Source organism: Ruditapes philippinarum, unplaced genomic scaffold, assembly GCF_026571515.1.
Source record: "Ruditapes philippinarum isolate M1 unplaced genomic scaffold, ASM2657151v2 ctg1271_1_1_1_1, whole genome shotgun sequence".
In the NCBI taxonomy this organism is placed as follows: domain Eukaryota; kingdom Metazoa; phylum Mollusca; class Bivalvia; order Venerida; family Veneridae; genus Ruditapes; species Ruditapes philippinarum.
The window spans coordinates 1-22,040 of NW_026862369.1; the positions used below are offsets into that span (position 1 = coordinate 1).

Below are 22,040 nucleotides of genomic sequence, written 5' to 3' on the forward strand. Positions count from 1 at the left end.
CTCACTCACTCACTCACTCACTCACTCACACACTCACTCACTCACTCACTCACTCACTCACTCACTCACTCACTCACTCACTCACTAACTTACTTACTCACTTACTTACTTACTTACTTACTTACTTACTTACTTACTTACTTATTTATTCATACACTGACAAGACAAATGAAATAAAGACAAGGTACTCATGACAATAGAAGATAACAAACAAATAAACACACGTTAAACAAAGAGCAAAATTGATATTGTTTATATTGTTTTATTTTAAACTCACCACACAATTTGCTTGACATTTCCGGTATGTTTTCTACAGGATCTTTCGTGCATTTAAAAAACAAATTGAATTTATCTACAACTTTGATATCTAATGACTTTCCCGATTTTTTTTATTACTTAATTTTTTATTTTATTTTTATTTTTGTTTAACAAATTTATTATTTTTTGACAATGCTTTTAATTTTAGAACGGCAATTAATAGAAACTAGAACATTTGACTTTATAAAAAGTAAGAGTAAGTTTCGAATGAAAATACAAGTTTATACAAGTTTGTTTAACCGAATAATATAAGCCATCGGCCCATATGCATAATACAATATCAAAAAGATGTACATCTTGTTGTGTCACAAAGAATAATATACAATACAATTATTAAAGCAAAACAGTGAACATTGTACAACAAGGTAGAGAATAACACATAGTGCAAAGCTGCAAATGTACAGCATGTCAAGTTCAGAGAATGTACAAATATCTTCATTATTAGACTGTCAATCCAGTGTTTCATTTATTGCTTTGTATGATGTCGTAGGTTTGTTTATCGTCCTTCGAATATCGTACAAGATCCGTGTACATTTTTACAGAGTTTTCGTACTCGTCCGTGTTAGAACAACCTGGTTCTCTTCGATTTCCAGCAGTTTTCGAATCTTCCTCTACTTTTTCGTAATATCTGTAATAAATCCTTAGTTTATAGATACTTATAAAAGTTCCGTTATGATTATAACGTAAAACTTGAGTTAAGTGCTACTCCGCAAAAACAATAGCAGGAAAATTAAATATGCTTTAAGTGAAGATGCGTGAAAGATTAAGATAATAAATTTGACAGCAGCAAAAGAAAAAGTAGCAAATTATAAAATTTAAAATGAAACTTACGCAGGATCAGTCGTTCCAGCTGATTCCCCCTCGCCTGAAATAAATAAATTTGAATAAAGTACATTTAAAGTCCATTTCGCCTTAAAAAGGCTGTCAGTTTTTATTTTTCAAAGCTTTTTAGTTTTCTTGACCTTTACAGTTCTGAGCAATTTTTTGCTTCTCTGCGTTTTGGCAATTAGTACACTTACAGTGATCTAATGATTTAATGTTTCGTATGGAAGTCAGAATAATACTTAGTTAATATTGTTCTACATTTATGACTAATAACCTCACATTCAATGCTTTCTTCTGTTAATAAGCATATCACATATTCTTAGCAATTGTAAAGGCCATTTTACAAGATTATTCATTTCTGATGCTTAATTCATCAATTACTCAGGCTAGATTAAGACCTTCTCTTATAAATGTCTAGTCAATGTCATTTATTTTCTATAGCATTTTCTTCATAGAAAATCTTTTAATTATGGATTGGCGTAGGATTTTCCTTATCTATATTTAGGGCTGGTGACGTCATTGGTATTTACCTGGGTTAACTGTTTTGGTTCATTGAATTTTTGTATTCCTACGCCGTCTATAAATATTCAACATTGCGCGTAATCTGCACAGTTTTTGTCAGACACGTTTAGTTATCAGTCGTTTCTTACTTGTTCTTCAATTTCAGCATCTTTAAAGGATATTCAGAAACTGCTCGGTAAACTGAATTTTGTGGGGGCTTGCGTCCGTTCAAGTTGGATTTTTGTTAATCGAATACTGAATTGGTTACGTGAATGTTATGCTGATGTTAGTAATCATGTTTTCTTAATTCCTGTAGAAGTCAAAAAGGATTTATGTTGGTGGAATGAATTTCTGCCTATGTATAATGGAATTTCCTTGATAGATTACGGAGACTGGTCACAGATAGATAGTGTTTTTAGCTCAGATTCTTGTTTAACAGGTTGTGGGAGTATTTTTGGGAATAAGTTTTTTCATACTGTTTTCCCACAGTTCATTTTGGCTCAAGATTTAAGTATTACTTGTTTAGAAATGTTGACAGTTTTGGTATCATTAAAGTTATGGGGACCTGATTTACAGAATAAAAAGGTTAATATTTTTTGTGATAATTTGGCTGTTTGCATTGTTATAAACACAGGTAAAGCTCGTAATTGCTTTTTACAACAATGTTTGAGAGAAATTTGTTTCATTGCATCAGTATATGATTTTCAGTTAAAAGCATCACATCTTAGTAGTGATAGAAACCGTATAGCTGATTGTCTAAGTAGATGGCATTTGGATAGATTGTATGTTTCTGAGTTTTTTAATCAGGTTTCTCATATTCCTCAATTGACAGATGTTATTGTCACTGAGGATCATTTTAAAATGGTTCATAATTGGTAACTTCTTATTTCAGATTTAGAGATTAAGACTTTGCGGCAGGAACTTAGACTTAGTCACTGAGGATCATTTTAAAATGGTTCATAATTGGTAACATCTTATTTCAGATTTAGAGATTAAGACTTTGCGGCAGGAACTTAGACATTCTATTTCATCAGCATTTGCCGAAAGAACAAATAAAAATTTGAAAATACAATGGGAAAGTTTCTTGATGTTTTGTATTTACTTTAGATTACGTTTTTTACCAGCATCCACTTCAACATTGCAATTATATGCACAATTCCTCAGTAGGACATTCATATCAGTGGATAGCATCCGCAATTATATTTCGGGTGTTAAAACTTTACATTTGTTACTTGGTTATAGTATTGATCATATAAATTCTTATTTGCTGAATTTATCTTTAAGGGGAATTAATCGTTTGCATCCTAGATCTGTAAATCGTGCAGAACCCATTACTTTAGACATTTTACGCAGCATACATGCTTCGTTAGATTTTTCAGACCAAGATAATATAGTTTACTGGTGTTTATTTTTATTTGCTTTCTTTTTAGTAGCCAGGAAATCTAATTTAGTTCCTACAAATTCATCTGATATCGTTAAAGGTAAATTTTTAAGCGCCTCCTGTATCAAATATTTTGGAAATTACATTTTAGTGCATTTTAATTGGTCGAAAACTATTCAATTTGGAGAAAGGGAGGTAATTAGTCCATTACTTAGATTGAAAGAAACAGAGTTATGTCCAGTGTATGCTTATGAATTAATGACAGGTTTAAAATTTCATAGGAAGAATGATGTATTTTTCTCTTTAAAAGATGGGTCGTATATATCTTATTATCTGTTTCAAAAGAAACTACGTCTTTGTATTGAAGATATTGGGTTAAATCCAGATTTATTTTCCACTCATTCATTTAGAAGGGGTTTTGCTACATTAGCTTTTCGTTCTAACATTTCTCCTGAAAGTATAAAATTGATTGGTGACTGGAAATCAGATGCCTTTCGTCATTATTTAGAATTAGGTTGGTCAGATAAAGTACATATTTTATCAAATATGTTTGACACCACTTTTTAATTCAGATAATTTGATCACTGATATTAAAAATTACTTTTTAAAAATTAATTAATGTACATCTCTTTCATTACAGATGTACGAGTTCACATTCTGAGTGATTCAATTGCCAAATATATTAAAGGGATATGGTACACTACAGTTTTCCCGTTTAGAGGGTACACTTTACAAATGATGATTGACCAAATAGATGCGGATCCTAGTTTGGTTAAAGCCCCATATATTATTTTACACGTCGGAACCAATGATATTAACTCAAGAGAAAAATTTTCAGTTGATGATATAGTTAGATTAACAAACGATTTACTTAATGTTATTTGGAAACACAACCCTTCTGCGCATATTATAGTTTCTAAGTTTCTAGTATTTTACCTAGACCTGTCGATTTTGATGTCACTAATGAAAAGGTTAAATTGGTTAATGAAAGATTGCAAGTAAAATGTAAGGAAAGGAATTGTCAGTTTATTAAGTCGTATAGACCATTTCTCTTTAAGGGTCGCCCCAAAAGGAATCTTTATGCTGTCAGGGACGGGGGGCTTCATCTTAATTTTGCTGGAACAGATGTCCTCACGATATCACATATTGTTAAGGGCAAGTTGGCCATGTAGAGTTGATGTTGTCATTTAAAAAGGTCAACAGGCGGCACATACTTGATATTAGTTGTATATACTATTAGTTAAATGTGTTTATATTTCAATTTATTTTATTCATAATATTTGATAATTAATTATATGTAAGTGTGGTCTAGCAAATGAATGTGGGCATGCAGTCTTATTTAGTCACAGGCTTTCAAAGGTTTTAAGGGGTAGTAGTTATGCTCTTGACCTTTGATCAATTAAGTGACATCTTGTCTTTATGTCAGTATGTTAACATTTATTTAATGGTCACCTTGACTTCAATTGTCTGATCAATGTTCTGAACTTATGTTTTGACATGTTATGTTCTATACATTTTAGGATAATTTATCAGACGGATATCTTGTAAGTTTATTCAGAATTATTTTTGTTCTAAGTGTGCTTTTTAAATGAAAGTGACATTATCTTCTAATTGAATTTACGTATTTATTCTAAGGTTGTTTGGCGGAATTGTTGTATTCAATTATACTTTGCTTATTAATATTTAATATGACTTACTTTCCATTGTATACTTTGTTTGCTTTCTTAGTCATATTATCATTTCTGATTGTTGTATTTCTGACGTGTCTGAATCCTCAGTAAAGTGTTAATATTATTATGCTTCCTTGTTTTTAGTCCTTCCTTTTCTTGACAACAGAATGACATAATTAATAAATATTCCAATAAGTTTCGATTTGTATTCTCAAAATATCAGTTTTACCTTTTCTGATGTTAGTCCTTCTCAGTAGAATTGTAACATAGACTGCATAACCACTCAATACTGCACTTAATAACCCGAATATTATTCCTACTATCATCCAAGTATGACATGTGTCTGTGCAAGCATTATCTGCTGCAATTGGTGATCTTTTACTATTATCTGAAATAAACAATTAAAACAGTGAAGCCGAATTAATTTTAAAGCATATAGAAAATAATTATAACTAAAAACATACACAAATACTTTTAAACGAGAATGTATATATCTTCGTTTATGTGGGCGGTGGTGTTGGTAAAAGATGAGTATAAAGATCAGCCATTAGAGCCGGTAAGCAGATCGCAGAGCCCCTGTAGACAACATCCAGTCACACAAAACCACTGGATAGGCACCCAGTAAGACACAGACAAGACAATGGTGGACAATAATACAGGTACGAGCTTAACGAGTTAATCAAAGAGGACTCTAAGAGCATGATAGAATTCGGATTGGTGAATGATGCATGTAGTTAAAGTTAAAACAAGAAAAGTCACTTAAGGTTTAATCAATATCCTAATCACCACATTTACCTTTTTCTACAAGAAATAGGTGTTGGGTAAAGCTATCTATTTCATTTGTAACTGTAACACGATAATGTCCGTAGTCAGATGCTGTCACATTCCAGATGGTTAGGTTTGACTGCAATAACGATGAAGATATTTGTATATCTGTGTTACTCAGTAGTTTTTCCCAAAGCATACCCTTTTCTTTGTGCCAGATAAATCCTGTTGGTCCGGGTTCCGGGTATGCTATTGTGGTAAAGCTAAGTGTCGACGGAATATACATTTCACTTGTAAAATTTTGTTTGATTTGTTGATTCGAATGCGGAGAGCCTGAAATCAAAATGAAAAAATGCAAACTGATGGAAAAGAATGGCACAATAGACAATATCTTAAGTGTTATGTGATAATAAAATATTATTTAAATGTTTTGACTATTGTTTCCGTTTATGGCCATATGTCACAGAACTTAGAAGCAAATGATCATAGGGATTTCTTAGTTTATAGAAAGCAATTTACTTATCTTTGAAGTATATTGCATACTTACTTTACTTAATCGAGTGACTTGGAACATGAACATGAAACAAAAAGTGGAGACATCAAAGCTTTAGCCATGCATAAATTATATAACTAATTAAGACTTTTTTACGATGTCATTAACATTTATTGTTTTGTTAATTAAATTAATTAGCTTTTAATTAACATCTTTTTATCACGCGATGATTCGATGCATTAGAAAAAAAGGAGTTCTTACATCTAACAAATATACGTATGCTTCCGCTAAATGTTCCTCCATGATTATTACCCCCATTGCACACATACATGCCAGAATGCAAACAGTTCATGCTCTTATAAGTAAAGGAAGTGATGCCTGTATCAAATTGCTGTTGAATCACTTTGTCTTCAAACAATATTTGGACTGTTGATTCCCAATAAGTATCTACTACACAAATGAAGTTTGCGCCCGCTGTGTATTCATCAAGTGTGATTTCTGTTTGGCCTTCCTTTCCTTTTATGAAAAAGTCTATATCTGAAATGATAAGAAATTATTTGGAATTAAACTCATGTTGAATTTGTTCTGTGCTTTTTTGTAAATATGTAAATGAAACAGAGCCCGTATACGCCCATGGTAAGCTATGATTAGATATGTTCACACAAGTCATATTAAAATAGAAGCATATTTCAAAATCAATGGCTTTAGAAGCGTCCTATCTTCAAATCTTCCAGAAGATGATTACAATGAGAATTAATTGGGAAATAACTGATAGCATATTTACTTACATTCAACTTTGATATACAACGAAGAAGTTTGCTCAGTCGCGATCTTGTCTTTTGCTGTATTTGCACAGGTACATGTATAATTCCCGGTTTGGTATTTTGAGACTGTTCTTATAACAAAACTTCCGTTTTCTCCAATACTACTTCCTGAAGATTCATTTCTCCAAACGCATGCGCATGACGGGTAACAATTTGCTTTGCATTTGATTGTCTCAGTAGTATCTCCTTCCATAATTATATATGGAGATGTTGTATTGATTTCGCACTTGTCAGGTCCATCTATAGAAATAGAAACTTTGCGTAAGACCCTGATTGAAGATGTGTTGGAGATAAATGGTTAATGATAAGAATATCAAAGTTCATGGTCGTCTAAAATTTGTACTTTGGGTTTAATTTGGTTTATGATCGTTTTCTAAAAGAAACATAGAAAAATGCCACTTTATGTCGACAAATACGTTTTTCCTCTGTTTTTTAAACATCAAAATGATCTCGAGATTGAAAGGGTTATATTCAAATGCTACAGAACATTAAAAAAAATAACAACTTACAAATAACAACAAATAATGACTTTTCACTTTCGTCTGATGTATACCCAATAACTTCATCGCCGAATTCTGTAGCGCTGCACGTTAAACTCATGTTGGCATCCTCTTTATCAACAGACTTGATAAAAATTGTCTTTCTATTTGAAGAATATACATATCTTTGGTTAGAAGGGTTGTTTACATTGTCGATTTTCCAACTATATGTAAGACCTAGTGTGTGGTTTGTCGGGTATGTTGTAGATATGCTGGTACAAGTTAAAGTAGTATTGTTTCCTTCTATATTGATCTTTTCATGATAAACAGTCGCCTTCTTTGGTTTATCTGAAAGAGAAACCAAACACAAAGTATGAAAGAAAGATCTATAAGGAAAAGCGACATTCACTTAACGTAGCCTCCAACAGAACCCAATCACACAGGGTCATCGGTAAGACACAAAGCAAAGCAACAACATCTAGAGAGAACAAGGGTTGAGCATGGACGGAGGGTATCAATGATAACTAACATAAACAAATATGATATTGATGCGTCCATTAGCAAACGTTTGGTCTAATCAGTTGTGCTTGAAAATAAAAACTACTATCATTCTCATTTCGAAATATTTAAAAAAAAGTAAAATAAAAAATACTTTTAGATATCTTGAGATACTAGTACTGCTCTTAACTATCCTTTACTTCTTTTCTACTAAAAGGCAAATCTTTGGTTCATTTGTAGCGCATTGTTTAATTTTGCCCTGATTCTAAGAAAATAAATTAAGAGAGGAATGAAATATTTGACTGATATTTAATTTATGTAGGAATATACTATCTTAACATTTCTACCATTTTATAATAACTTAATAAACTTAGATTAGCAGCTGAATTTAAATATTTGATATACAAAATGTATTTCATTGTGTTTCACAAAGACAACAAACATGTGCACAAGGGCGCGCACGCACCTATGATATACAACATGGCACATTCTTCTGTAGTCATATTCGACGCTCCTTCTTTATATTGTAGCATATATGTCCCACCGTCTTGTTTTATCACACTTGCTGTCTTCACAGTGAAATTCCCAGTGTTTGCATCTCCAATAAATTCTGAGCCAAAATATGTCCTCTCCTTTCTTAAGAGATTTTCATAAAACAAGGCAGAGTAAAGGTTATTCTGGTCAAATGATGCGACGCTATACAGTATTTGTTGATGATATGATTTAATTTTAGTCTGAAAACTTAATACAGCTTGCTCGCCACTTTTGGCGTAAATTCTTTGAATGTCCACATCACTAGGACACTTCCACCCATACACTGAAAAGGAAAAAACGAGTATGTTTTTTTGTGTGCTGATATTACGCTGTTGTCATTGAATGGATACACTAACACAATAATATAAGAAATATGTGTCATTGTTAAATTTGTTTAAAGGTGCTTTATAAATGACGAAGAAAAAAAACAATAGCACAAATTCTTTCGAACTACGTAGTCGGTATTGCTGTGTGGACGAGTGTTTAACTCGTCGCAATAATAATCCGCGTCGGCTCAAACCCTGTCAGAAGCGAGCAGTTGTTTCCTACTCATTGCTCAGTACTAGTTGGTTACAGGTGCGGTTTCGACGGTGTGTCTATAAGTTATAAGGATTCTAGACAAGTGTACCGGAATAAATATTGTATAAACCGAAAATTACAATATTTGAAAAAGAGGAATTTATGACACACTCATTCATATGTGTTTTTAGCATATACCTTTTAACAGTACGATTTTTCCATAGCAACGTATGTTGCATTTCGCGCATGCGCATTCTGCGTAGGACATAAGAGTAATAACGATAGCATACATTTAGCGCACTTAAAGTCTTTAAAAGGCGTGATTTCAAGTTATGTCATCCAGAAAAAAGAAATTTTGGGATGAATTAAAGCGGTAAGTACTTAAAACGTGAATTGATATTTATAACAGATATACAAAATAAGCGGCACTTATACATGTTATTATACACAACGACCAAAAGTCCTCAAGGTATCATTGAGTGACTTTTTCATCAGTAGGGTGTTAAAGGAACTGGACAAAATGTGTGTTATTCCACTACTCAACTTATAAATTAACGTCACAAGAGTTTGAAAAATTATTTAAATATATATTGTGACTTAAAAAAATTCTGTTCTGTTTGGCATCTCAGTCGGATAAAGGATAAATTAGCTAAACTGAAAACTAAAAATGCATTATATCACGTGTTCCGACTTTTTTTCAGAATGATATTTAACTTCGATTTTTAATGTTATACATTATATGTCATAAAAATATGGACGTTTTCAACAACAATTAAATTGACTTCTTTATTTGCTGATATATATATATTTAATATACAATAATCTCAATGTCAGTTCAATGATCGTAAGGGGGATTCTTAAACAATCGTCTTTTCCATGACTTTTTTGGGCAATCTTGGCCACAAAGCTATGAAGGCATCTTTTGTGTTTCTGTTAAAAGCTTTTTTATATGATTTTCTAATTTTTACCTTAAACAAACTCGGAATTGTCTATGAATTTCTACTCCATTTCTGTGTAGGGCATGGCTCTTTTTTTTGCCCTACGCAAATTGCGCAATGCGCGAAAAAATACTACTTCCGGTCTTTTTTTTTTTCATAGCAACGGACCGCGTCGTAAAACTGTCTTCGGTTTGTTCGGTATATTTTATTCTTGAAATGAAGATTCGAGGTGTTAGTCGTGAATACCGGGTGTATACTGAAGTCAAAATTGAATATTTGAAAATTTGAAAAACAGTTTTCTTTAGATTTATACAAAATGTGGTCTGAGAAGTAAGTAAACTTTTCAGAACATGATTTATGTCCGCTTAGCTGATAATGGGATACATACATGTGTGAAATACATCAGTAAAATCTCAAAAATGTTAATGTGATGAGCTTGAGTCTAATTTTTTTCCATTTTGCATCCGTATTTATTTAAAGTCTTGCACACAAAATAACTTCAATTACAAGAAATGAAAGTCGGCGATGTGTTGAAAAAAAAAATAAAATGATGTGTAAGAAAAGCTTTACATGTACCTGCATTTAACATCCAAACAAGAAATACTTTTACAAGTAACATCTCTTTGGTATTTTGGTCCCATTCATTTCAGTGCAATTAATCTACCGTTTAAATGTTAAAACCGAAGTAACTTAACTAGGAAGTTAATTTTCTTCAATGTTCTAACAAAATATATGTATTTATCATAACCCGGAAGTCAATTTGATGTATTTTCTTTTTAAATATAACATTTTTTCAACTGGATATGTAATAACCTTTTAGGACACAGTTTAAATATCGGTTTAACAACATAAAATAATCAGGAAATGGGTTTGCTATCTTAAACTAATTCATTTGCGACAGAACCTTACTGTAGTACAAAATATATCTTCATTCAGTGCAATTCAGTTTTACTCAGACTTTGAAGTAAAAACGGATGTGAAAACTTAAATCTGATCTATATCTATTTTTAAATTGACAATCCTTATTCCATAAATATTTATATTTCATGACTATATCGAACAAAAACCGATTACTATTCACGTATATATATACTAGTATGTGCGTGAAAGTATTTTTTAAGCGAAAAAAAAAATCATTTTAAAAGACTTTTTATGTAAGGAAATATCTAAGTTAGACACGCTTAATTACAGAAAAAAATCAAAAATTCCCTGTCAAAACTAGAAATTTAGAAATTGATACAGAACGACTGTAGAACAAATTCACGGTATGCAAAACAAAAAGTAAGATTAGAATTTTATAATGCCAAATCTGACTACATGTTTGTATTGACAGAAAATATCATATCTGTGAAACTTACTACAATGCGATGCTTTGAATAGTAGTAAATCCTAATATGTAAAATCAGTTTAAAAGATGTTAATCCATTTATTTTTGTTTTCGTTTCTCAAAGTCACAAATATTAATTGGAAATTCTCTACCATAAATACAAAAGTCAAAGTTTTTTGTCACAACATAGACACACGTGTGTATTTTATGTGTTTATTAATGTAAACGTGTATATATTATTAGTTATAAAGATTGTTGACAGGTTATATGGCCCTATTTAAACGGCTATTTGTAATATAACCCGAGCCGCTAGTCTGTAAAAAAGGTCTATACGGCCATATAACCTGTCAACAATCTTTATAACGAATTTATAATACAGATAGCATCATCTTTTAAAGAAATCAAAGTGCTGCAGCACTGAATGCGACGGACATGCATGCAACCGGAGATTAAAGCTTCTTTTAAACAAAAACAAAACACAAAATATATAACAGAGAAAATTTGTTCCATGCAAGTTCGAGATTTGTAGAGCAATATATTTTGTGTCCCAAACTGATATAATTCAGATTTTCTACTTTCAAGCACTTAAATACAGAATGAAATTCATGCCTAAAAACTCTGGTCAAACTTGTAAATCAGTGTCCTTATCGATTTATTCTAAGAAATGATATGTAAATAGGAAAAAAAACTGTCAACGAAATATTTCTAAAATAAATCCAGGCAAATAAACTTCAAACATAATACATTATACATTTGAGAATGCTATTTAGAATTGCTTCGTGTTATATCATAGTGGGCATATAGACAATAAAATATAAGACATTTGTATTTTTATTTCTCATATAATATGTCTCATTAAAAAAAAATTTGGTTAAAATCATCAGCAATTAATAGCGTATTTTTTAGATTTTTTTTTATTTACAAGGTAAAGATGTAGATCGTTTTTATTTTAATCTAAATGTCACTTAAGCACTACAGTGTTTAGTTGTCCTTTTCAATTTCACACTAAATTCCATTTTCAACTTGTTTGCTTCTTACAATTGTATAGAATTTCTAAAAGTATTGCATGTAATCCGCTGGTTTATTAATTACATGTATAATGTGTACATCCTAATAGCCTGTCCAAAAATCAGAACAGGTGAAGCAGAATCTATTTTTAGAATAGCGAAGGTTAATTCATATCATGACCTAGAAAAATATGTAAACAAACCACAAGAATCGGAAGTAGAACTGATATTATAACTTCCTTACCATGAAAGACTACATGGCGGTAAAGTGTTGAAAAACTGTCTTCTTACATGCATTTTCAAAAATAGATATTTATACTAACTATTGTACTGAATCTAATATATTTATAACTGCTGAATATTCAGCTAAACCCGCGGTATGAGTCACGAAAATAGTTCTTCTTTTATAAATGCGCGAGTTATCCTAGAGACACGAAAAACTTTTGATTTGTTAATAATAATGTTTTGTATAATGTAGAAATATTTATTTCCTACTAATAATGTCTTGGAACTCAGAGGTTACACCTTTATTGTAGTATAATTTGCTGCCCTACTTTTCCGACAGCGGTAAATCGTTTCAGCAGTAATTTGCATATTGCGCAATAATACTACGGGACTACAACGTTTTTATCAATAATATACGTTCATATTTTAACTTTGATAACTTAATTTGAAATTGAAAAGGCTAAATATGGAAGACATTAAGATATCCAGACAAAGTATGGGAGTTTTGAAGGATCAAATTCATGTACTATTTCTTGGGCTGTTAATCGGTTTAGGACACATTGCGCGAGTGTACCCAACGAAATCCCATGTGTAGATGACTTAGCTCTGAACGCGCCTGAGGGCGCGTCCGTCGCAAAAAGTAAGATTTCTTCACGAGTCGACAGCAGTCGTGTTTATAAAACTTTATAATACTGCACGTTTGTAACGTCATTTTTCATTGGATAATCGTGACGTTTATATAGTTTTATATACACGGCTGCTGTCGATTCATGAAGAAATCTTTCTTTTTCTCTCTAAAAATGATGCTTGCTGTATTATTAATTCGTTATAAAGATTGTTGACAGGTTATATGGTCGTATATAAACGGCTATTTGCAATATAACCCTCGCCTTACGGCTCGGGTTATATTTACAAATAGCTGTTTATATAGGGCCATATAACCTGTCAACGATCTTTATAACTAATAATATAAACGTCAAGATTATCCAATAAAAAGTGACGTTACAAACATGCAGTATTATAATATGATGCATATCGACAAATTATGTGCTTTTAACATGTGTTTGCTATGATTGAATTATTGTATAGCATGTAATGAATGGGATTGTAGGTATACAAACATTTTTAACTGTTGTGTTAAAAGATATATGAAAATAGGAAATAAAGTGTAATAAATACGTTTTTTGTTGTTAGATTTTGTTAAATTCCAAAGCGTGTTACAGTAGTAGATCTACTAGCTTATAGTGTAGCAAAACTAAAGGTTAAGAAATCTTGATAATTGTTTATACAATAATTGTCTTGGTTATTTCCCTTGTATATGTCATACTTGAGACACGCATAGTTGACTCATGAAAGGAGTAGTAATAGTCTATGACTTGTATTTTCATTTTCAATACATGGCAATCTGTCACATACTAAACTGCATAGGTGACATAATTATAACTATCGTTATTAATAAATTTACTATTTCAATGAACACCTTATAAACGTCCATGCTCTAGAATTTAGGAGTAGCAATAATGGACTTGTATTTTCATTTTCGATACAAAGCTTTGCGTTACATTATGTTACATGTGTATATGTGTATAAGGTTAGCACTTCATGTACTGATAAGAATCTATGACTTAAGGTATTTTAAGTCCCATATAATACCAATCTAATAACATACATATGCCACAATATGTTGTTAGTGAATAGTTGTATTGATCAATGTCCGTCATTGTATTGTTTTTGTAATTGGTATTGTATTGTTTTGCATTTATTGTACTGTATTGCACTGTACTGCACTGAATTGAGATGTTGTAGTTATTTCTGTATCAGACCAAAGGCTTATTAACCTAAACCAGACTGTTGTTGTTCATATGTAGATTTGGAAATAAACAAAATTCATATAAATTTTATTGATCTGGTAACAAAGATATGCACATAATATTTAAACAGCCGATCTAGGAAGTTACAATCTCAAAATAGATGAAACTGAAAATTCAATTTATACGAGGTTCTGCTCTATATTGTCAGTAATTGAATGCCATTGAATTTCATTATCACTCACATATATACTCGTTAAACACGTTTATAACCAAGATACATTAGTTTGATAATCAGTCCCTTTTGTAATCAGCTCTTTTTAAGTTTCTTAGTTACAAACAAATCAAATGCAAATTTAGTTTTGAAAAGCAAACCAAAATATATGTGTAAATACTTAATGTTACTTATTTAATTATATGATTTCTAGTGACTCAGAGTTCAGGTTGGACCGGGTGTTATTTTACTAGTGGATATGTACTGTAATAGATATGCACATGTCACGATAATTAAATACTTACCTACCTGCCTGCCTATCTACTTTCTTACTAATTATGTCTATTATTAAAACAAAAAATAGAATAAAGACAAGGTACTCATGACAATAGCACATAACAAACAACTAAACTCACATTATACAAAGAGCAAAATTGATATTGTTTTCATTTTAAATTCACCACAGCATATTCTTAATATTTTCTCATTTTATTTATTGCCATTTCCGGCATCTTCTCAAGAGTCCACTGTTAAGCATACAGGATCATTTCCATGCATTCATACAACTTGAATATTTATCACTTTGCTACCTAACTGTCTCGATTTTTTTTACATATTTTTATTTTTGAGTCAATATGCTTTTAATTTGAGATTGGAAATTAATAGTTTTTAGAAAATTGAACATTTCAAAACAGATTTTCGAATGACAATACAAGTTCATACAATTTCTTTAACCTAATATTCCAGGCCATCGGTCCAAATACATTATACAATATCAAAACGATATACATTTTGTTTTATTACCCCTCACTTTTTTCGTAATGTTAATTTCCCATAGGCCTCTTAGAGTTATTCTTACTGTTAATGCAAGTGTACATGTGCCACGTGACTCAGAATTTATACTGTTACATAGGTAACAGTACTATTTAACAGTGTAAAATCTGGTCACGTGGTCTATTTTTCTTAATAAAATAAATTAAAATGGCCGAATTTTTTTCTCGATTCATTTTTTCTCGAATATTATGGATATGGTCGACATTCATAGGATATAATCGTTAATTTGTAAATACACTTCGTCAGAAACCATGCGAAGAATATTCTGGACATAGAAGGATCAGATTTCACAGATCATAACATATAAATGAGTTTGTGTTTTGTTTTCGAAATAAAACACAGCTTATTGTATGTGTATGACTAGTATATACCATCACTTGCTTAAAGAATAAACGGAAAATAACTTCTCAAGAAGGCCTACAGTAACGCCCGCCTCGGGTAACAGTATTTTCGTCGGATGATATTTTAACTGTTACCCACAAACCCATGTGTTATTTATATAGTGTCACAAAGAAAAATATCCAATTCAATAGCAAAATAGTGAACATTGTACAACAAGGTAGAGAATAAGACATAGTATAAAGCTACTGATGTACAACACGTAATGTCAAGGCCAGAGAATGATATACACTATACAATAAACCTATTTATGCATCAGTATACAGGTATACATTGCAAATGTATAAAAAAAAATGCATAGTCCTGTATCAACGTATCAGCCTAACGAATAAAATTCTCGAAGAAGGGTTATCCCTCGGAAGCATTAGTCACACAAAATTACATGAAAATTTCAGACTCTGTTTGATTATTTGGTTTAAGAATATGGTTGCATTTCACGGTGAGAATTTCGATGTTTCATCATTTCTGTACGCGTTTGACTTTTATCCACCTTTCTTTGCTTTACTTACATATAACAATGATTAGCATCGCCTCTTTGGTAAATGTTTAATTCAAATATCTTAATAATTAGGCTGTCAATCCAGTGCTTCATTTATTGCTTTGAATGATGTCGTAAGTTTGTTTATCGTCCTTCGAATATCGCACAAGATCCGTGTACATTTTTACAGAGTTTTCGTACTCGTCCGTGTTTGAAGAACCTGGTTCTCTCCGATTTTCAGCAGTTTTCGAATCTTCCTCTACTTTTTCGTAATATCTGTAATAAATCCTTAGTTTAAAGATATTTATAAAAGTCCCGTTATAATTATAACGTAATACTTTAGTTAAGTGCTACTCCGCAAAACAATAGCAGGAAAATTAAATATGCTACAGTGAAGATGCATGAAATATCAAGATATAATAAATTTGACAAAAGCAAAAGAATAAGTAGCAAATTATAAAATTTAAAATGAAACTTACGCAGGATCAGTCGTTCCAGCTGATTCCCCCTCGCCTTAAATGAATAAATTTGAATGAAATAAAAGCCCATTTAGGCTATAAAAAAGCTCTCGGGTTTTATTTTTAAGCTTTTTACTGTTGTTTTCTTTTACCTATTACAGTTCTGAGCCACCTTTTGCTACTCTACGTTTTGGCAATTAGAACACTTATAATGATTTAATATTTTGTATGGAATTTAGAATAACACTTAGTTACATTTTTCTATATTAATCACCTATAACCTTACTTTTAATGCTATTTTCTTCTGTTGATAAGCATATCATGTGTTTTAACAATAATAAGGAACATGGTTGACCATTTTACAAAATGAAACAGTACCCTTATTCTGAGGCTTAATTACACATACTTCATTAAGATTTTATCTTTTAAATTTCTAGCCGATGCCATTTATTTTCAATAAACATTCCAATTAGTTTCGATTTGTATTCTCAAAATATAAAATCTGTGCTATTCGAAAATAGAACTTTTACCTTTTCTGATGTTAGTCCTCCTCAGTAGAATTGTAACAAAGATTGCATAGCCACTCAAAACTGCGCTTAATAACCCGAATATTATTCCTACTATCATCCAAGTTTGGCCGCCTGTGTCTGTACCAGAATTATCTGCAATTGGTGATCTTTTACTATTATCTGAAATAAATAATAAAAAAGTAAGGAAAGTATTTGTTGAAGCACATGAAATATAATTAAAAGTAGTACATGTTCAAATACATTTTGATTTAAATATCTTTGTTTGTGTAGTGGGTGGTGGTGGTCTATATATGAGTACAAAAATCATAAAAAAAACAAACAAAAAAATATCTATCGCAGACCTCTACAACATCCCGAAGGTGGCAGATAATACATGTAAGAGCTTAAGTCACTTAAGGTAATCAATGATCATTTACCTGTTTCTACAAGATATAGGTGTTGTGTAAAGCTATCTATGTCATTTGTAACTGTCACACGATAATGCCCGTAGTCAGATGAGGTCACATTCCGGATAGTAAGGTTAGACTGTAACAAAGACGAAGATATTTGAATATCTGTGTTACTTAGAAGCTTCTCCCAACGCAAACTGTTTTCTTTGTGCCAGACAAATCCTTTTGGTCCGGGTTCCGGGTATGCTATTGCGGTAAAACTCAGAGTCGACATACTATACATTGAACTTGTGAAATTCTGTTTGATTTGCTGATTCGAACGCGGAGAGCCTGAAATCAAAATGAAGTAATTCAAACTGATGGAAAAGAATGGCACACTAGACAATCTCTTAGGTGTAATGTGATAATAAAATATTATTTAAATGTTTTGACTATTGTTTCCGTTTATGGCCATATGTCACAGAACTTAGAAGCAAATGATACTTCATAGGGATTTCTTAGTTTATAGAAAGCAATATACTTATCTTTGAAGTATATTGCATACTTACTTTACTTAATCGAGTGACTTGGAACATGAACATGAAACAAAAAGTGGAGACTTCAAAGCTTTAGTCATGCATAAATTATATAACTAATTAAGACTTTTGTACGATGTCATTAACATTTATTGTTTCGTTAATTAAATTAATTAGCTTTTAATTAACATCTTTTTATCACGCAATGATTCGATGCATTAGAAAAAAGGGAGTTCTTACATCTAACAGATATACGTATGCTTGCGCTAAATGTTCCTCCATGATTGTTACCCCCATTGCACACATACATGCCAGAATGCAAACAGTTCATGCTCTTATAAATAAAGGAAGCGATGCCTGTATCAAATTGCTGTTGAATCACTTTGTCTTCAAACAATATTTGGACTGTTGATTCCCAATAAGTATCTACTACACAAATGAAGTTTACGTCCGCTGTGTATTCATCAAGTGTGATTGCTGTTTGGCCTTCCTTTCCTTTTATGAAAAAGTCTATATCTAAAATGATAAGAAATTATTTGGAATTAAACACATGTTGAACTTGTTTTGTACTATCTTGCAAATATGTAAATGAAACAGAGCCTGTAAATGTCCATAGTAAGCTATGAGTAGATATGTTTACACAAGTCATATTGAAATGGAAGCATATTTCAAAATCAATGGCTTTAGAAGCGTCCTATCTTCAAATCTTCCAGAAGATGATTACAATGAGAATGAATTAGGAATTGATTGATAGCATAATTATTTACTTACATTCAACTTTGATATACAACGAAGAAGTTTGCTCAGTCGCGATCTTGTCTTTTGCTGAATTCGTGCAGGTACATGTATAATTCCCGGTTTGGTATTTTGAGACTGTCCTTATAACAAAACGTCCGTTTTCTCCAATTTTACTTCCTGAAGATTCATTTCTCCAAACGCATGCGCATGACGGGTAACAGTCTGCTTTGCATTTGATTGTCTGAGTAGTATCTCCTTTCATTATTACATATGGAGATGTTGTATTGATTTCGCACTTGTCAGGTCCATCTATAAAAATAGAAACTTTGCGTAAGACCCTTATTGAAGATGTATTGGAGATAAATGGTTTATAATAAGAATATAAAATTTCATGGTCGACTAAAATGTGTACTTTGGTTTAAATTTGGTTTGTGATCGTTTTCTAAACGAAACATAGAAAAAAGGCACTACACTATATGTTGTTTTTAAACATCAAAATGCCCTCGAGATTGAAAGGGTTATGTTCAAATGCTACAAAACATTTTAAGAAAAATTAACAACTTACAAATAACAACAAAAAATGACATTTCACTTTCGTCTGATGTATACCCCATAACTCCATCACCAGATTCAGCAGCGCTGCACGTTAAACTCGTGTTGGCGTCTTCTTTACCGACAGATTTGATAAATACTGTCTTTCTATTTGACGAATATACGTATCTAGCATTGGAAGGATTTGTTACATTGTTGATTTTCCAATTATATGTGAGACCTAGTGTGTGGTTTGTCGGGTATGTTGTAGAAATGCTGTTACATGTTAAGGTACTATTATTTCCTTGGATATTTATACTGTCATGATAAACAGTCGCCTTTTTTGGTTTATCTGAAGAAAAAAACAAGCATAATCATACCGTTTTCATCTGCATGCTTACAAAAACATGTTATTATCTTATGACCCATCATGAAATAATTTCACATTTGTAAATTGAATCTTTATCAACAGTAATTGAAATAGCTTAATATACAGCTCCTTGCTATCCTTTACTATTAGTTGGTAAAATTACATATATACCTAAAATATATAGCATAGCACATTGTTCTGTATTTATATCTGCCGTTCCTTCTTTATATACCAGCATATATGTCCCACCATCTTGTTTCATCACACTTGCCGTTTTAACTGTGAAATTTCCGGTGTTGGCATCTCCAATAAATTCTGAACCCATATATGATACCTCACTTCGAAAAATATTATTGTAGAACACTGCATTGTAAAGCTTATATTGCTCAAATGATGCGACACTATACAGCATTTGTCGATCATATGATTTAATTTTAGTCTGAAAACTTATTACGGCTTGTTCTTCACTTTTGACGTAAATTCTTTGAATTTCCACATCACTAGGACACTTCCACCCAAACACTGAAAAGGAAGAGACGTCTATGATTTTATGTGTGCTGATATAATGCTGTTGTCAGTGAGTGGATACACTAAAACAAGAACAATATAAGAAATGTTTGTCATTAATTAATTCTTTTACATAAATGTAAATGAAAAAGAAAGTTCTGTTTGCAAAAATTCTTTCGAACTATAATTCAATATTACAATAGGCGGTGGAATGGCTGCGTCGTACTTATAATCCGAGTCGGCTCAAACCCTGGTTCCAGGAACGGATTCGAGAGTGTGTCTATAAGCTTTGAGACAATCGGACCAGAATAAATATTGTATAAACCGAATATCACAATATTTGGAAAAAAGTAGAATTTATGACACACTTATTCTAAATTATTGTATTCATAGGTGCTTTTAATATACGTAACTGTCTTCTTGAGATATGTGTCTAAGGCTACGAAAATAAAAATACTGATTGCATTTGATAATAGGTATTTATATCCTTCATGCGTTTCTTTTTTGTTTCAAGTTGTATCCAGTTGTATCCGAAATTTGCATCATTCGAAATTGAAATATAAATATTTGCAATACCAAGCAATCTCAATAGAAGCAAGATCTTTATTCTAAAATTATAAGTTGATTGGTGTATAATTAAAAGAAGCCACTTAAATCGAATGAGATTTTAAAAAAATCTGACTCAAACTGAATATGCAAATATACGCATTTTTGGTCGGTATATTCTATTCTTTAACTAAATAATTTGAAATGAAGATTTGAACAAACTCCTTAAGGTGTTAGTCGTGAATACCGGATGTACACTGAAGTCGAAATTGAATATTAGAAAACTTAAAAAGCAGCTTTCTTTTGATTTGTACAAAATGTGATCTGATAAGTTAGTACACTTTTCAAAACATGATTAATGTCCGTTTAAATGATAATGGGATACATGTTTGACATACAACAGCAAAATCTCAAAAATGTTAATGTGATAAAACTGATTCTATTTTTTTTTTTTCATTTTGCATCCGTATTTGTTTAAAGTCTTGCACACAAAATAACTTCAATTACAAGAAATGAGCATGGACGAAGTGTAGAAAAGATATCTAAAATGATGTGTAAGAAAAGCGATACATGAACCTGCATTAAACATCCAAACTAGAAACACTTTTCCAGTCAACATCTCATTGGAATTTTGGTCCCATTCATTTCAGTGCAATTAAACTACAGTTTGAACGCTAAAATCGAAGTAACTTAACTAGGAAGTTAATTTTCTTCAATGTTCTAACAAAATGCATGTATTTATCATAACCCGGAAGTCAATTTGAAGTATTTGCTTTTTAAATATAACATTTTTTTCAACTGGATATGTAATAACCTTTTAGGGCACAGTTTAAATATCGGTTAAACAACATAAAATAATCAGGAAATGGGTTCGATATCTTAAACTAATTCATTTGCGACAGAACCTTACTGTACAAAATATATCTTCATTCAGTGCAAGTCAGTTTTACTCAGACTTTGAAGTAAAAACGGATGTGCATACACTTAAATCAGATCTATATCTATTTTTAAATTGACAATACTAATTCCATAAATATTTATATTTATATTTCATGACTATATCGAAACAAAAACCGATTACTATTCACGTATAGTATGTAGGTGGAAGTATTTTTTAAAGCCAAAAAAATAATAATTCATTGTAAAAGACTTTTTATGTAAGGAAATATCTAAGTTAGACACGCTTAATTACAGAAAAAAATCATAGACTCCCTGTCAAAACTAGAAATTTAGAAATTGATACAGAACGACTGTAGAAACAAATTCACGGTATGCAAAACAAAAGTAAGATTAGAATTTCATAATTCAAATCTTACTACATGTTTTCTATTTACAGAAAATGCAAATCTGTGAAAACTTACTACAATACGATGTTTAAAATAGTAGTAAACCCTATTATATGTATATAACTCAGAGAAA

General features: G+C 31.3%; 2 protein-coding genes across 2 annotated transcripts; both read right to left on the bottom strand.

Moving 5' to 3' along the window:
- Window positions 1-248: 248 nt before the first annotated feature.
- LOC132718853 (uncharacterized) lies at window positions 249-10,456 on the bottom strand. The gene is made up of 9 exons (XM_060702593.1): window positions 10,322-10,456; window positions 8,221-8,571; window positions 7,287-7,604; window positions 6,742-7,017; window positions 6,215-6,490; window positions 5,491-5,793; window positions 4,925-5,083; window positions 1,150-1,183; window positions 249-946 (listed from the first exon to the last, which is right to left on the bottom strand). The coding sequence occupies exons 1-9, from the start codon at window positions 10,362-10,364 to the stop codon at window positions 781-783; spliced, it is 1,926 nt and encodes a 641-aa protein (XP_060558576.1). The 5' UTR covers window positions 10,365-10,456; the 3' UTR covers window positions 249-780.
- A 4,363-nt stretch (window positions 10,457-14,819) lies between these two features.
- Window positions 14,820-21,357, bottom strand: LOC132718855 (uncharacterized). Its single transcript, XM_060702594.1, has 9 exons — window positions 21,198-21,357; window positions 19,740-20,090; window positions 19,233-19,550; window positions 18,701-18,976; window positions 18,170-18,445; window positions 17,442-17,744; window positions 17,026-17,184; window positions 16,517-16,550; window positions 14,820-16,313 (listed from the first exon to the last, which is right to left on the bottom strand). The coding sequence occupies exons 1-9, from the start codon at window positions 21,238-21,240 to the stop codon at window positions 16,148-16,150; spliced, it is 1,926 nt and encodes a 641-aa protein (XP_060558577.1). The 5' UTR covers window positions 21,241-21,357; the 3' UTR covers window positions 14,820-16,147.
- Window positions 21,358-22,040: the final 683 nt, after the last annotated feature.